The sequence below is a fragment of the Hesperophylax consimilis genome, chromosome 11 (genome assembly GCF_061612785.1).
Source record: "Hesperophylax consimilis isolate HC1 chromosome 11, BYU_Hcon_1.0, whole genome shotgun sequence".
NCBI lineage: Eukaryota > Metazoa > Arthropoda > Insecta > Trichoptera > Limnephilidae > Hesperophylax > Hesperophylax consimilis.
The window spans coordinates 4,304,383-4,321,829 of record NC_142846.1 but is presented as its reverse complement, the minus strand read 5'-3'; the positions used below and the strand labels follow the sequence as shown (position 1 = coordinate 4,321,829).

The 17,447-nt window shown below is 35.7% G+C and overlaps 1 protein-coding gene across 5 annotated transcripts in view; it reads right to left on the bottom strand.

Moving 5' to 3' along the window:
* Nt5b (5' nucleotidase B) overlaps positions 1–17,447 on the bottom strand; it is a 105,993-nt gene that overhangs the window by 5,111 nt on the left and 83,435 nt on the right. For all 5 annotated transcript variants that reach the window (XM_089637222.1, XM_089637223.1, XM_089637220.1 and 2 more), the window contains 9 exons: positions 15,346–15,419; positions 10,505–10,622; positions 8,142–8,237; positions 6,554–6,700; positions 4,442–4,718; positions 2,279–2,453; positions 1,580–1,802; positions 804–951; positions 20–177 (listed from right to left, as the gene is read on the bottom strand). In XM_089637222.1, coding sequence (XP_089493348.1) covers positions 20–177; positions 804–951; positions 1,580–1,802; positions 2,279–2,453; positions 4,442–4,718; positions 6,554–6,700; positions 8,142–8,237; positions 10,505–10,622; positions 15,346–15,419 — 1,416 coding nt within the window. The remainder of the gene's footprint in view (positions 1–19; positions 178–803; positions 952–1,579; positions 1,803–2,278; positions 2,454–4,441; positions 4,719–6,553; positions 6,701–8,141; positions 8,238–10,504; positions 10,623–15,345; positions 15,420–17,447) is intronic.

Sequence of the window (17,447 nt, the reverse complement as noted above, 5' to 3'; positions counted from 1 at the left end):
TGTATTAGTGCTGTGTTACCTGTCTATGGAGGGTGTGGCGTCCATGTGGAACCTCTGTTCGTGGGCCACGGTGGACTCGTGGGGCAGCAGCATGGCGGGGGCGCGGAACATATAGCAGAAGGGATAGTACATCAAGTTGAGGAAAGAGGCGGCGTACAGATCAGCATAGCGCACCACCTGAAAATACAGTCTTTAATTCTGACGCACACCAGCGCAAAACACCATCACAAAATCAAATAAACTTATCATCGGCTATCCACAAAACTAAATTAGAAATTAACTTCTTACATTTCAATCGTATTATATTCTTTCCCACCTTCCTCTTCCCCATCTCCTTCCCCTCCCCAATACCTTCAGCCTCACAAGACATCCCAAATCAGGGATGCCATAGTCTCACTGGCTCCAGAATTGGAGTAGTTGGGACTTCACATTAAAAAAATATATACATAATATGATAGGGCCTGGTCTCAGGCCTATTCTGCCAGAAGGTCTGAGTATTTCCGCTTTGCAATAAAATCCAAATAAATGGAGTATTTCTGAATGTATTCGAAAATTGTAATATGTGTTAAAATACGTCATCTTTGGGGTTGTGCAGGGGGTTATCAAGGAAATGAAGGAGGAGGTTCCGGAAAGGAAAAAGCTACGAGGAGAAGGTAGGAATATGGGGGCCAGGGTGTCCAGGAGTGACAGAGATATGAACGGCTCCCAGGCGGCGGTATCAAAACTTGGAAATCCCAAAATTGGACACTGGACATTATTTGTTAAAGCATCAGGCGTTGTGTGTTGGTTAAGTATTGACTAACCTGAGACGAGAAGAAGGTTTGCCTAGATCCAGATCTGAAGAGGGAGCCCATCATGCCGTAGGCCAGGTCCATCTTGTGGGTCACGTCCCGAATGGAGGTGCGCAGCTTGGAGATGTCGGGCTTCTCTTTGGTACTGGAATCTAAATTTCTAGAAAACAAAACAAATATTCAACCAATTAGTGAGCAATAAACAAATACTAAATTTTACAGTTAAATATTTCATTTATTTAACAAAAAAAAAATAGTGTTGCAATGTGAATATAATATCAATTTTTCACACATGACACACACTTATGGGTTTTATTGGATTTATTTATTATAACGTACACAGCAGTTAGGTGATTAACATTAAAGAAAAATTACAAAGAAATAATAAAGAATAAATACCAACCGTCCATTAATGGAGTAAAACAATAATATGCAAAAACACAACAATAAATTAATAAAAACGACAAACACAAGAAAAAATAAAATTTGGTCAAGTGAAGTTAAGTGAAAATAAGCTGAATCTATTGCCACTACAGTGGATATTGTATAGTCTACATATTCGCACAAGGGTTGGGAAAGGTTATGTTGGTTCTTTGGTAAGAATATGGAAAATTTCAGGTTTTCAAAAGTGTTACAAAGCTTCCTATGTGAGAAGGGACAAATTCATAAAACCCGCCTCGCGCAAAAAAGTAATTCAAGAATGCAATCTAGGAACACAACGGTTGTTCACTTACCAATACTTGGCTAGTAATCGACAGTAGTATTTAATGTGGGGCATTATTACTCACTTGTACATCTCCCCCAGCTTGATATCTAGACTCTGTAGTTCGGCAAATAGCTGGCATTTGTCCGTCCAAACGTGCAACTCCTGGACCAGCTCCGGAACGATGAGGAAGGTCCTCCAGCCGCGGATCTTCTTGGACTTGAGGATGTCGCCGAAGATGTGGTCTCCAATGTAGAGCACGTCTTTGCCCTTGGCGCCAATCAACTCAGTGAATACGTCACAGGAACCTAAGGGGGAATGATTATTTTTTTTAAATATAGATATTTATTTACATAATATTTTTTACTATCTTTCCGCCCTCATTAAGTCCAGAACTCTTGAGGACCTGTATTAACAAATCCCTTTCAATAGCTCCCCCTTAACAGCTTTACTGCCAACTTCGAGTTCAAATATTTCGAGAAACTCCAGACCTGCCAATTGGCATGTGAGTCAATACAACTTTCAATGCTCAGTGAAAATCAGGCAACTGTCGCGATGTGTCATTTTTATGCTTGCCCTGTGCTTGAATAAATCAAAAATTGTTGTTCGCGCGCTTTTTGATTACCTACTATGTTTAAAGTTAGAGCGTAATGCTTCCTGAAGTACATATGTTCTATGAAAATTCAATTATTAGTTCAAAGATGACAAAATACTTTTGGCTAATTAGTTTAGGGAGATATATTTTTCTTATAATGGTGCATAGTACAGGTATCATTGTACCAACCTCCAGAGTAGACCTGCTCCTTCTGCAGCGGTCCCATGTGCGTGCCCACCCTGAGGGCCCCAGTTCTCGTGTCTACCTGACGCAGGATGGTCCCCTCCCCGAAGAACAGCGGCTTGCAGGCATCCACCACGATGATGTCGAAGTAGGTCTTCCAGTCCCTGTGAGGATCTTCGGGCTGAAATGGAACGGGGATCACATTATGATTTCCAGAAAACTATTGCCATATAATATATTATTGTGACTTCTGTCACCTGTTTTTTTCCAGGTACCAATTTATACTATTTAGGTTAGTATTCTTTATTGCATGCATTCGTCATCTCATTCAACTACAAACTAAATATAATATATCAAATTACTGGTACAACAGGATTAACAGCAGTGGCGTGCATTGCTCTATGACCTAAGGTAGGCTGTGTGTTGTTAGTTTAAGGTTCAGGTATGAATAAAAAAGTAGTAGTATATAAGTAAATAGTAAGTACATAGTAGCTTTGTACACCAACGGGTTGGGTTATCTTAGTCTTACAGACTTAGTTACTACACCGCAGTCTTTTCGGTTAGTTCTTGTATATTCCAACAACTGTCGCATGTATTTCTGTTCCTTTCGTTCGGTCACGTTTATTGTTTTACAAAATGGAGTCTTCTCACAAGCATAAACATGACACATTAACTTCAAACAAAAACGAAAAATGAAAATTTTACAAAAGATCGTTAGATGTATTTGTTTTCTTTTACGAAATACCTGTTTTAATTTTTAAACTCTTTCACTAATTGGACACTTTTCTGGTTTGTTTGTTTTTTTTTTTTTTATATTAACTCCACACAGGAGGCCCTGAAGAAAATAATTTCCCTCAGGGCCTATGTCATCTTTGGGGATGCTGTGTGAAGGGTCTTTTTGTGGAGAGGAAGGAGTGAACATGGGTCTTGAAGAGTCCCATGTTGTAGGAGGGAGGAAACACAGAGGCTGGCAGTTCGTTCCACAGCCGAGCTGTTGAACTTAAGAACGAATCGTAGAAGCGACCCGTTCTCATGTGACTAATTTCAACCGTGTACAAATGTTGGGCGCACGTTTGGCGTGTATCCTGACTATGCACCGGTGCCGAAGGGATCAATGACGCTAGTTCCTCAGAGCATCTTCCATTGTAATACCGATAGAACAAGGACAGCATACCTACCTGACGCCTGTGCTCTAAAGATTGCAGTCCGTTTGTTAAGATTGGGGAATCTATCTGTAGTATATCGAATAGGTGTTCGTGCACGGCCGGAGATAGCCGAGGTTTGTCGAACGTTTCCGACTCTGCTCGGAGAACGCGGGCAGTGGGCAGTGGGGAGCGCGGGAGCGCATTCTTCTAGATTCCTTCCTTGCAGTTAGACTGCACTGTACTTTTTAACAACTGTATTATCAATAAACTAAACTTCGTATAAAAGAACCTTGTATTTAAAACAGTAAAGAACATTACACTATCAAACGGACTGCCCGTTTTTGCACAGAGTCAAGGGTTTTTTTCAGGTATTTAGGGGCTCCGGACCAGAGATGGCTGCCAAATTCGACAGTAGGGCGCACTTGCGATTTGTACAGGGTCAGCAGTTGTGTACTATTAAAGTATCTGCGGGCCCTGTACAGTACGCCCAGCTTCTGAGAGGCCAACTTTACTCTGGCTGTGGTGGCGGATTAGTGAAAGAGTGCTGTATCTTTTATTTTCTTAATATGATTCGTTTTTCTTAAGATAGGAACATCCTTTATGGATTGCACGCCACTGGTATAAAAAAAAAAAATTATGTGAATACCGCACAACAGTGCCAACAGCTCCCAACCATCTGGAGCAAGTGAAACTATGGTATCTCCAATTGGGGTATGATGTGAGGTTCAAGGTAGTGGGGAGGGGGAGGAGACGGGGGAAAGGAGGTTGGAAAACATATGGCTATTCAGGTCTAGTTACCAAACATGGCTAAAGCCATTCCAAGCAAATTTTCAATACTCAATGGTGGTCTTACACCAGGGCAATAGTGAGAGTATCTTCCACTCTGGAACGTGCATTATTGAAATAAAATTTACTTGAACGTGTCAGGATTTGAACCCGCAACCTTCGATTGCCAGTCAAGAGCCTTACCCCTCGATCACAGACGCCGTCGATAAAAGTTATTTAATCAATATAATATACTAACCCTTGCGCCGTGTGGGAAATCAAAGAGATAGGTCATGATCTTGTTGGTGAACTTGTATCCGCTATTGGTTAGCAGGAAGACCTTAGCTCCAGACTCGCGGATGCGTGTCAGGAACATGGGCAGGCGCTCGTCCTTCTTCACGTACTGATCTATGTTCTGGATGGTGCGCGTCTTCAGGTCACCGTGGATATGCACATAGTCCACTGCGTTGCGCACATCCTGGAAGATGGACTTAAAGGACATGGCCAGGTCGCCACCGCGTACACCAGTCTTCTCCCTGGAATGGCGACAATACGGTTAAATTAATTTATTATTTATAGGTATAGTTATTCTAATGTCTTCTTTTCAGATGAGATGAGATGAGAGTCGTTAAAAGTAACCACAACAGCCTTCAGTCCTTTCGAGGGCTATTTATAAAAGAAAAGTCAACAATCTCCAAACAAGTTTATGTGGCATTTACATTTATATTATTTTTTAATTATTTAATTCAATTCTATTAACACATTTCGGCTGGGTATTTTTTGCGCTGGCGCTACGCTGACTCTCGGCGAAAATAAAGGTCCCGCGCGAATTTCTTTAATTTGTTTTAAATAGCTATATCTTCGAAAATAATCAAAATATTTTAATAAAAATTCTACATAGTAACTCAGCATATCCAAGCTATAAAAATTACTAAACTAAAATCGAAAATTATTTGAAATGCAACTCAATTAACCTTGTAATATGTTTATTACAGTCCGCCTATCGGTATTTGCTCATACCTGCTTTCTTTAAATACGCCCGATATCTCTCGCTCGCTTGCACATAGCAGTTGAGTGGGTGCGTAATAGAGAAAGAGATTCGAATCGGGTTTTACTGTCATAAAAACCTTCTTTCCTGGAATAAAATTATATCAATAACAAATAATATACTATCCTTTTGTTGAAATACCGATGTAAACGAAAGCCACGAAGATAAATATAAAAAAACAACTTGCATTACGATTCGATCATTATGTACATATAGTTGGGACCTTTACAAAGAGATTGGTATATAATATATTGAATAATTCCGTCTTTTCTGCCATTGAAATGAGGCCGGCGCAAATGGTAGAACTACCCTTCCCGGTCTTAAGCATCAATCAACCGAACGGGTAAAACTACCTTTCCCGGCCGAAGTGTGTTAAATGAATGGATATTCAATTCTAAAGAATAATATCGTAATTTACCAACATATTGATAAAAGAAAGGTGAATAAAAAGTTATGCCATTTTTACAAATGAAACATACCAATTTCGGCTGTCTGTGATGATGTGCGTGGTGTGAATTATTCCTGCGCAATGTAATTCGCAAAATTGTTCATGTTCAATGAATTTTTATTACTGATTGCGGGAATCAAGCGATAAAGAAGGTATGTAACAAAATTATTTTATTTTAATAATAATTATACATTTGAAATGTGTATTTCTTTTGCTTAAAATTTTAACAGATCTAAATCTGAATCACCAATGATTTTTAAAGGTTATTAACTGTGTTCATTAAAAAGGTAAATTTCCCATTCTCTCTAATTATTTTTTTTTGATAGGCAATGGAATCATCCTGAGGCAAATATTTTATAAATACTTTCAGCTTCACGAATCCTAAAATTATAATATCATGTGATTTATCATGGATCTGTGCTAGTGTATAAATATAATATTAATTGTTGGTTGGTAAACCAATAAATTGTCCATGTTAACCTTGTGTACTACACTAGTTCATTACAAATACATAACACAATTAGGTGCATCGCTTTGAAGAATTTCCCAATAATATTTGTAAAATGATAAATTTTCCATGTTAATCATGTGTACTATACTAGTTCATCACAAATAACATAATCACATACATCGCATTCAAGAATTTCCCAATAATATCTGTAAATTGATAAATTTTCCATGTTAACCATGTGTAGGTACTATTCTAGTTCATCACAAATAACACAATTACATGCATCGCACTCAAGAATTTCCCAATAATATCTGTAAATTGATAAACTTTGCCAGTTAACCTTGTGTACTCTACAAGTTCATTACATATAACACAATTACATGCATCGCTTTGAAGAATTTCCTAATAAATTTTCTATGTTTACCTTGTATATTGCGGTGAATTGGTGAAGAAATCAATCAAACAAGCCAGCAGATATGTCTCTGGTAAATTGAACAGAGTGTTCTGTACGTACACCCTCGACTCGTCCAACTGCAGAAACTTGTTGGGGTACAACTCGTACACCTGTGAACTGCAAACAGAAACAAACAAAACACATTAGTATTTTTAGAATCGATAGAGAGGTGAATGAATCCGCTGTTTTGTTTGTAAACATTGAAAACACATTCTTTTGTCTTGGACGGAATCCAAAACTAATACTATCGCAGAGGTTAATGAAAAAAATTACACTAACACTACTCACTAATTTAATCAATCTTAGAAAAATATGTGACCATATCAGAGAACATTATTTAATTTATTTTTAATTGCGAGTGACTGGTTTCGTAATTTTATTGTCTAGACTCAATTAATATTTGAATTCATTAAACCAAATGTGGCTTGGCAACAAGATTTAATAACATAATTTCATTGTATGTACATAACTAAACAATGGTGTAGGTACATACAGGGTGGTCGACAAAAATAGAAATGAAATTGAATTTCCAGTTTTCCAGTTTAAAAAATGATCACAGGGCATAGATGACAAAGATTCTATTAATGTGATTAAAAAAATTGTATTTTTATTTTACGAAATATGAGAATATTGGAAATGAGCCTCCAGATAGAATATCTGAAAAAATCGACTGCAATTTATATCCACTCAGAACATTAGAACGTCAAAAGACGTAAATATGATAATAGCGGTCAAGACATTAGAACGTCTTTTCAATGCGCGAGATTTTACAAAAATCGATTTATTTCCATCACTAGTATACGGATTGCCATGATTTAAAAAACAGAGTATCGATAATGAATAACGCTACGCGTCTGTATTCAAGAATATCTATGGAATGTAGAGGTGCATTATCTAAGTCGATTGGATCTGTCATCTTGTTCGTTCATAATTTATTGCGTTTCTAAATAATTTATTAAAAATATTTTAGTTTGGACGGTTAATATTTTGAGGTGACTAATAGTTTTTAATTATATTTCTTCAATATATAAAGTGTTATTTCTTTATGATACTCGGAAAAAAGTACATTTTTCACAGCTTTGAAATAATGGTCAGCGATTTTTACATATTTTTGACGTTTTCAGAAAATGTATATTTAGAAACGCAAATATTTACGTATAACAATACAATACGATAGTTAATTTCATAATCTTTCCAAAACATTTTTTAGAATGAGGCTACGTTTCCCAAAACGTGAGTTATGAAGCTTTTAACAAAACTCGTAAATATCACAAAAATTTTCACGTTTTGACAGTTCGCAAAGGAACACAAAGTAAATAAAAGTCTTTGTCTGAGAGGTTAAAGTGTGAAAAAAACAACATAATTCATAGTGAAAATGATGTAAAAAATAACAGGAAAACTCCAATTTATTTTATAATATTGACTGAAGTTACAATGTTTACACACAAAACCCAGTGTAAGGCTTAGGTACTTATTTGAACAGAAAAACTAACTAACAAGGCATATTTGTTTAACATTGTGTGTATATCGAGAATAGTCATAGAAAAAATATACTCACTGTTTTAAGAATTCAAATCCATGCACACAGACGAGAATGTTTCCATAGGCGTCTACTTTTAAAAGGTTACCGTACAAAGTGTCAAACCAAAGCCCTCTGAAAAAAAAAAAAAACAATACACATTATATTACTATGGTATATTACAGTATAGGTAAACAAATAATGAGTGAACAGTTAAATGTGTCATTTTACTAGTACTTCAATCAACAATTGAATGCATCGCCCGAATAACGTTGCAAACAACAAAAAATCGTAAACTGATTTTTTGGTGGAATAATGTTCTTTATGTGTACACCTATCTATGCTACTCTTTCACATCATGAAAAAAAAATCTATCTACCTCTTTTAGTAGCATCCAAAGTGCGCTGGGGAGCCAGTCTCAGTGGAATAACGTTGCGCGAGCCGACATGCCGTCTGTACAGCAGGTAGTTTCGGTGTCTCCGCGTATGTTATTTAATATGAATAAAGGGAAAAAACTTAAAATTTCTTTTGAAAACTGGAAGGATAATAAACAGAAGGCATTAAGAAATTCGGGTAAGCCTTATACAAGTCGTAAAGGCAAAGCGGTTAGCGGCAAATCGCCCCCAACACAGGTTAGTGGAATAACGTTACACTTATATTTCTTATGTAAATAAGTTTTGTTTGGTTTTTTAATACAAATTTCTTAAGTACTTTGTTTATTATTTACATTATCAAATATTAATATTTTTAAACAAAGTATCCACTTCATTATATTATATATTTTCAAAACTGACATATTTCTATCTGAGAGATAAACAATTCCTTGTCCATTGTCAAGTTATTCAATATGTTTTTATTTATTTCTTATTGACATGTTTTTTTTTGACGTCTTGCTGTTGTTGATAATATTGATTTAACTGTTTTTTTTACAGGACTTTATGTGTAAATGTCGATACCCAGATTGTAAAACTATGACGTTGCATAAAAAAAAGGAACTTTTTGACCTTTTTTACACTAAAACATACAATAAGCAGAACCTTTTTTTGCAAAGCTGTATTGAAGTGCTGGAGCCAAAACGAAGAATAGTACCCGAAAATGTATCGAAAAGACATTGCTTTGTCAAATACTTACCAGAAATCAACAGAAGCTTTTATGAAAACCTACCGGCTCAGTAAATGTATGCACTACAGTGGAAAAACGTTGCAAGTGGCAGCTTAAGCAACGTTATTCCACATTTTTTTTTGTTTTATGTCGATTATTTCCTTTATTTTAATGGTTTTTTAAAATATTTTTTCACATGTACCCTTGTTTATGTCTAAGTAATATAAAACTTATTGAAAAATTGGATGTTTTCTAATAAAAAATCTTTTAAAAAACGTTTTTTCTTGTTTCTGAAAAATCTTGTTTTTGTTGTTTGCAACGTTATTCGGGCGATACATTCAATTACTGCTTATTATATTTTTTTCCACCTGTAAACAACCAACTTTATTGATATTTGACAAGTCAAAATATTTCACCAACAAATGTAGATATAATATGTCTCGACGCCATCTAGTGAGAAATTTAGAACTAACAAAGCCTTTCCTACAAAAATAAAGTTGGTTGTTTACAGGTGGAAAAAAATATAATAAGCAGTAATTGTTGATTGAAGTACTAGTACATATTGAATTATTTGGCGTGTTGGAAATAAGCCGACGTAGCTCAGTGGTTCAGAGCACCTGACCGGACATCAGAAGGTGCGGGTTCAATTCCCGTCGGCGGCATTTATTTTTACTCGGGAGATATTTTCAATTTGAATTGATATTTCAGGTGACTAATTATTGCTTATAAAAATTTGTTATCCTTTGTGCTATTCATAAAAAAACCTTGTAAAAACATTAGTTTATCATTAAAAAAATAACTATGTTAGCTGACTGAGAAATCAGTAGAATTCAGAATCAGCTGATTATTTACTATTGTAAATAGTTGTGTACTAATATCTCTTCGAAACGGGTTCCACTAGCGATAATTTTTGCGCACTAAGCTCAAACCTGAGTTCCCGGTCGTTGGGAGCGTTGGAGGACTAATTGGATGCACAAAAGTGTAACCTTTTTTTTCAATTCATGTCTCATCTAAATATAATCCGTCAATGGTACAAGCGGGAAATTAATGAACCTTCATTACATCGAGTCCGAAGTTGGAATTTTTTAAAATAAAATTTGAAAATAAATAAAATTAGCTGTTTAAATCTTTTAAGCGTGGACCTGGCCCAAAAGTTTTTTAGCCTGAAAAAAAAGGGAAAAAAATAAAATGCACTGATTGAAAAAAAAAGTGTTTTTGGTTTGTCTATGTGATGTAGATTTACTAGTTTCTGGCCTGTACTAAAAGTTTCCTGACACCGTATATATAATGTATAGCATTACCTAATTGGAAAAGACGGATCATATTCAAACTCCATAATTTCCTGTGGATATCCTAAATTGACAAGGTGCTCCTTCACGAGGTTGAATCCCAGGGTTTCATACTGTGGAGATTTGTATTCTGGAATTAAATAAGATACATATTATAATACACATAGCAAACAATTTTATTTTATTCTAATCAGTTTAACCACTCGAGCGAGAGTATAATTTAAAATAAAACGCCTTGAGCCATAGACATTTCCGGGTGTTCAGTATTGGTTCATTCTTTGGGGATCTGGTGAGGAGGCACGGAATGAAAGATGTTGTGGTGAAGGTCAGAGTGTTTATTTGATGAGTCAGGTAGCCGTGATGAGATGACGTTGGACAGATGTAGTATTCTCCGGATGCAGGCGGTGATGGCAGGTCAAGCGCGGGTCTGTGAGTCGACGCCGGGCGCTAGTGACCGGACTCGTTGTCTGTCAGGCACTGGCGATCTTGGCAATCAGTACTCCAGTGCTGACGGGAAGGCCGAAGGTGCGGTGGACCTTGTAGGCGGTTGAGCGGGAGTTGAGCTGACCAGTGAGGATGCTGCGTGTCCTCGTGGTGGTCATGGTGAGTGGATGAAGCGCTGGTCAGAGACGCTGGAACCAGGGCGCTGTAATCCATGTAGCGTTGGCCAGGGACGGCGATCTGGGCCAAAGCGCTATGATGATATCCCGATGGAGTCCATGAGCAGAGCCGGGAAGAATATCCTTCGCGCAAGTGAGGTGCGCGGATTATCACTCGTTGAGCACCTTGTTAACTGATGGCGGATTGATGACTGACTGACTTCTTCATGCTGTAGCTTTTAAAAGGTGAAGAAGCTTCTGGAACAATTTGGTTGCTATGTAGAATTTTCCAAACAAATAAATAAAAGAACATCCAAGAAGCTTGTTTGGAAAAATCGAGATCTAGAATTTCGTTCGAATGAAGTAGTTGCGTACCACTACAATTCCAAAAATTATACATCCAAATATTAATACTGAAACAAATGAATATATTTGACTGTGATTTAAATCCAATGAATCTACCCTTAATTCACCATTTATCCCATATTTTTAGATTTTATTAAAAAAAAAAACAAATTGTAAAATTTTTAACACGTTAACAGATTGCCGTACCTTGGACGAAATTGTCCTGCCATGTACTTATTTGTGGCAATATTGAATATATCTATTTCTGCATGCTGTCTATTGGAAATGTTTCCAGTCAAAGAAATTTAAAAATGCAATATTTAACAGTTTAACAGATTGCCGTACCTTGATCGGAATTGCCCTACCTTGTATTTATTTGTGGCAATATTGAATATTACTATTTCCGTATGCTGTCTATGGTCTACTGTTGTAGTCACACACATTTAAAAATTAAATTTTTAACAATGTTTACAGACGTTAAATTTTTAGCAAATAATTTTAAATGGCGTATACAGACTAAACAATATAAAACATTATCTAGAATATTCCACGAGAGGAACATAATTGATGTCTCTTGGTATTCGATATAAGCTTTTAATCAAGCTAGAGATTGAACATTTTAATTAAGCTAGTGATTACCACAAATTCAAAATAAATTCATAATAATCACCTACCTACTACTACCCAGATGTGGGTAGCTATCGCTCGAGTGGTTAAGGAACTTTTCCTAACCTAACGAAACATCTATACAGGGTGTATCGGCACGTACCCGACAAACTTTAACCAGCTATTCCTTAGCACATTTGGAGTAAAAAATGTTATGCGCACTTTGCTGTCCGGTAACATTTGTTTTTAATAAAAAATTTTTCATTCATATTTTCACCACATGTCACCACTGTTTTATCCTTTGTCACAGTTTGAAAACCCATCTGGCAATATTTTATTCGAGTTTCGTTGAATAATATACGTACGTACCTACATTGGCGCGCTTTTACAATCACAACGAAATGGCATGGCACCATTCGTCTCATTTTTAACTATTATTATTTAGTGTGTATGAAAGAGCGAAGACGCTTTTTGACACACTTGCTAATAACAGCTGTTGAATACGAGAAACAATGCCAATGACAGTGACGGAGTGTGGATTTTTTTATAATTTTTTGATTTTAATTGAAAAAAAATGTTACCGGAGAGCAAAGTGCCCATAACATTTTTTACTCCAAATGGGCTAAGGAAAAGCTGGTTAAAGTTTGTCGGGTACGTGCCGATACACCCTGTATATATATATAAAAATTAATGTTTCTTAGTTTGTGACCTATATACTCCAAAACTACTGGACCGATATTGCTGAAAATTTCATAGTTTGTTTTTATTAATGTCAGGAGTGTTCAGAAAGTAGTTTGAATGATAGAAGAAGTCGGGGACGCCCAGGGAAGGTTTTACGCACTATCTCTGCACGGGAATGAGATGCCAAGTCAAATTAAAGTGGTTTTTCTAAAGAAACGATGTGGTAGTGAATGGTAGAAAAATTTGAGGATGCCCAATGAAGAAACAAATCAAATAATTATTTATGGTAAAATGAGGCGTACGAGATGAACGAAGAAAGAGGAGTAAGAAGAATGTATGAAGGGAGAAGAGAATGATGAATGAATGAAGAAGTCGGAGACGCCAAGTGAAACAATTACTTACGTATGGTAAAATACTTGGTCTTAACTTTACTCCAAACCATGCATACATCAGAGCAACGCCAACAAAAACAAAACAAAAACAGATTACATGAAGATTTCAAAAATCTTTGAACATTTTTTTAGCTTTATGAATCATAAAGTTTAGCGCTTTTAGGCCACACATTTTAGCATGCAATGTGTTGATTGAAGATTTGGGTGGATAATGGTGGTACTTCACAAAATAGTTGAGATTTCATTTCAATTGAAATAATAATAAAACAGACCGATTGTAGCTTTTTCATTCTGCCAACGTATGGGCCAACCAATAACATAAAAATGAATTGGTGTTAGTGCTTACCAACATATGGGTAGTCCATGTCAGATAGTAAGGAATTGGTGTAAGTGCTTACCACCCGATGTGTAATCCATGTTGGATAATAATGAATTGGTGTGAGTGCTTACCAGCCGATGTGTAATCCATGTTGGATAATAATGAATTGGTGTGAGTGCTTATCAGCCGATGTGTAATTCATGTAGATAATAATAATGAATTGGTGTAAGTGCTTATCAGCCGATGTGTAATTCATGTAGATAATAATAATGAATTGGTGTAAGTGCTTACCAGCCGATGTGTAATCCATGTTGGATAATAATGAATTGGTGTAAGTGCTTACCAGCCGATGTGTAATCCATGTTGGATAATAATGAATTGGTGTGAGAGCTTATCAGCCGATGTGTAATTCATGTAGAAAATAATAATGAATTGGTGTGAGTGCTTATCAGCCGATGTGTAATTCATGTTGGATAATAATGAATTGATGTTAGTGCTTATCAGCCGATGTGTAATTCATGTAGATAATAATAATGAATTGGTGTAAGTGCTTACCAGCCGATGTGTAATCCATGTTGGATAATAATGAATTGGTGTGAGTGCTTACCAGCCGATGTGTAATCCATGTTGGATAATAATGAATTGGTGTAAGTGCTTACCAGCCGATGTGTAATCCATGTTGGATAATAATGAATTGGTGTGAGTGCTTATCAGCCGATGTGTAATTCATGTAGAAAATAATAATGAATTGGTGTAAGTGCTTACCAACCGATGTGTAATCCATGTTGGATAATAATGAATTGGTGTAAGTGCTTACCAGCCGATGTGGAATCCATGTCGGATAATAATGAATTGGTGTGAGTGCTTACCAGCCGATGTGTAATCCATGTTGGATAATAATGAATTGGTGTAAGTGCTTACCAGCCGATGTGTAATCCATGTTGGATAATAATGAATTGGTGTGAGTGCTTATCAGCCGATGTGTAATTCATGTAGAAAATAATAATGAATTGGTGTAAGTGCTTACCAACCGATGTGTAATCCATGTTGGATAATAATGAATTGGTGTAAGTGCTTACCAGCCGATGTGGAATCCATGTCGGATAATAATGAATTAGTGTAAGTGCTTACCAGCCGATGTGGAATCCATGTCGGATAATAATGAATTGGTGTAAGTGCTTACCAGCCGATGTGGAATCCATGTCGGATAATAATGAATTAATGTAAGTGCTTACCAACCGATGTGTAATCCATGTTGGATAATAATGAATTGGTGTAAGTGCTTACCAGCCGATGTGGAATCCATGTCGGATAATAATGAATTAGTGTAAGTGCTTACCAGCCGATGTGGAATCCATGTCGGATAATAATGAATTGGTGTAAGTGCTTACCAGCCGATGTGGAATCCATGTCGGATAATAATGAATTAATGTAAGTGCTTACCAACCGATGTGTAATCCATGTTGGATAATAATGAATTGGTGTAAGTGCTTACCAGCCGATGTGGAATCCATGTCGGATAATAATGAATTAGTGTAAGTGCTTACCAGCCGATGTGGAATCCATGTCGGATAATAATGAATTGGTGTAAGTGCTTACCAGCCGATGTGGAATCCATGTCGGATAATAATGAATTAATGTAAGTGCTTACCAACCGATGTGTAATCCATGTTGGATAGTAATGAATTGATGTAAGTGCTTACCAGCCGATGTGGAATCCATGTCGGATAATAATGAATTAGTGTAAGTGCTTACCAGCCGATGTGGAATCCATGTCGGATAATAATGAATTGGTGTAAGTGCTTACCAGCCGATGTGGAATCCATGTCGGATAATAATGAATTAATGTAAGTGCTTACCAACCGATGTGTAATCCATGTTGGATAATAATGAATTGATGTAAGTGCTTACCAGCCAATGTGTAGTCCATGTCGAATCCAAAGAATTTGATATTGTCCAAATGCAGAGAGCGATTGACGAATATCCTGCAAAAAAAAAAAATTCATAGAATAAATAAACAGATAGAAGGTATGTTTGAATAGTATGAATACATGTTTTCTTTATCCAAAAATATCTATAGAGAAATATGTAAGTCATTAGATGTTTCTTTCCTCTGCTATCTCATTCAATAAACTAATTATTTAATCATTATTTATCAATATAATAAATACATTATGGGGTACTTTTTCAATCATTAAAAATGATAACTGTTCTATTACTTAGGATTTACTACTCATAAGATCACTCACATGGATTACTTTGATGTAATTAGTATCTATCAAATATCATAAAATTCAGTGGGGTAGCGTCAGAATCACACGCCCCGGGGCAATACCAATGGTTGAATCTTGACTCTTAACACTATTATTGCATGAATACACGAAACATTTCCTCTTTGATCAACCTCACACAAAGAGACAAAAAGGCAGAATAGAACTCGTTTACATTTTCCCGACCTTAATAGATTGTTTTGACAAATGATTTTTATTTACATATCGATGCAAAAATCTTTATAAAAAGTGTTGTCAGTTCTGAAAGTATTTCAGATTTAATTATTGTGACAGTTATTTTGGCGCTCAAGGACATTACAAAACTGTGCTCATGCTTAATTGATTATAAAACAATTAATAAAAACTTGCCATCACCAGATAATCAAAAGGTTTTTAGCGAAAAAATATTAATAAATCATTTTAAACATTGGTAATTATTCGGGATCGCTGGCCACGCCTAATACGAACTTTTTTCAAATAAAAGCTTTTGATTTACCTTAATTACTATAACAGGAAACTGACTGCATTTGGGAAATTTTTAATTTTAGTATTTTAATTACGTAAAATGAAAATTCGATTTCGTTGTTATGGGATGACACCCAGAATGCCATAATTCTACTGGCCCTAAGCAGTTAGACTAGCTTGTGTTGTATAATTTTATCATTACAAAAAACATAAATAACCAAAGGGACGTAAAATTTTACGCTTTGCACTATCTTTCACAAAATATGAATATTACAAAATAACCTAATAACTAATATTGAACGATATATGTATAATATGGAATGTCCTTTGAAGACTTCAAGGTCCGGCCTTGAGCGGTTTCCCAGACGGCCCGAGCATTTGCTGCGCCACTGACAAAAAACACGAGAAATTAATGATTATTACCGAAGTACTTTCAGATAATTACCGAAGGTCTTACAAGAAAACATTATTTGTTACAAATGTTACAACCAAAATACAAAAAAAAATCACAGCTCAAAACGATATCCAAATCATAAATAATAAAAACATGAAAATAATAATATTATGTATTTCGAGATTGAATTATTGATAAACAGAAACCAGGAATAGATTGAGACGTTTTTAGCGGCGCAAATTCATTGGAAAAAATTAAATATACCAAGAAAAAGACGAAATTCTTTGTATGAATATATAAATGAATGTTTGTTCCCTATACACTCAAAACCTCTGGACCGATTTCGCTGAAAACTTCAAAGTCTGTACTTATTAGTGCCAGCAGTGTTTAGAAAGTGGTTTGAATGTGAAAGTGGTTTGTTTTAGTTTTGGGCAGCCTAAAATCTCTGCAATATCGCGTAGGATAATTACTAACATTTTAATGGTACATAATATTAGTTGTAGATATTTAGGGAGCAATCATTTTACTGGAGAAATTATTCGTTTTCCGGTTTAAAAAGGGACTGCAGGCCTTTAACGAATGAATTTTGAGAATCTTAGAACTTAATTTGTTACATTATACCGCAGAGTTAGAAAATTTCGCTTAAAATGAATAAAAATAAAAACTAGGCCATACACACCCAAAAGGAACTCGAGTGAAAAAGTACGATTCCAAAATTAATAATAATAATAATAAAATATTACCATTCGTTATTTCGGCTACTGGCATTATACCTAGCTATCTCATTAAAAATTTAGGCGTATTAGATCTATCAAAAAATTTATATATAAAGATGCAAAAGTCGGTCATTTTGAATACATGTAGGATAACGAAAGATTTTTTAA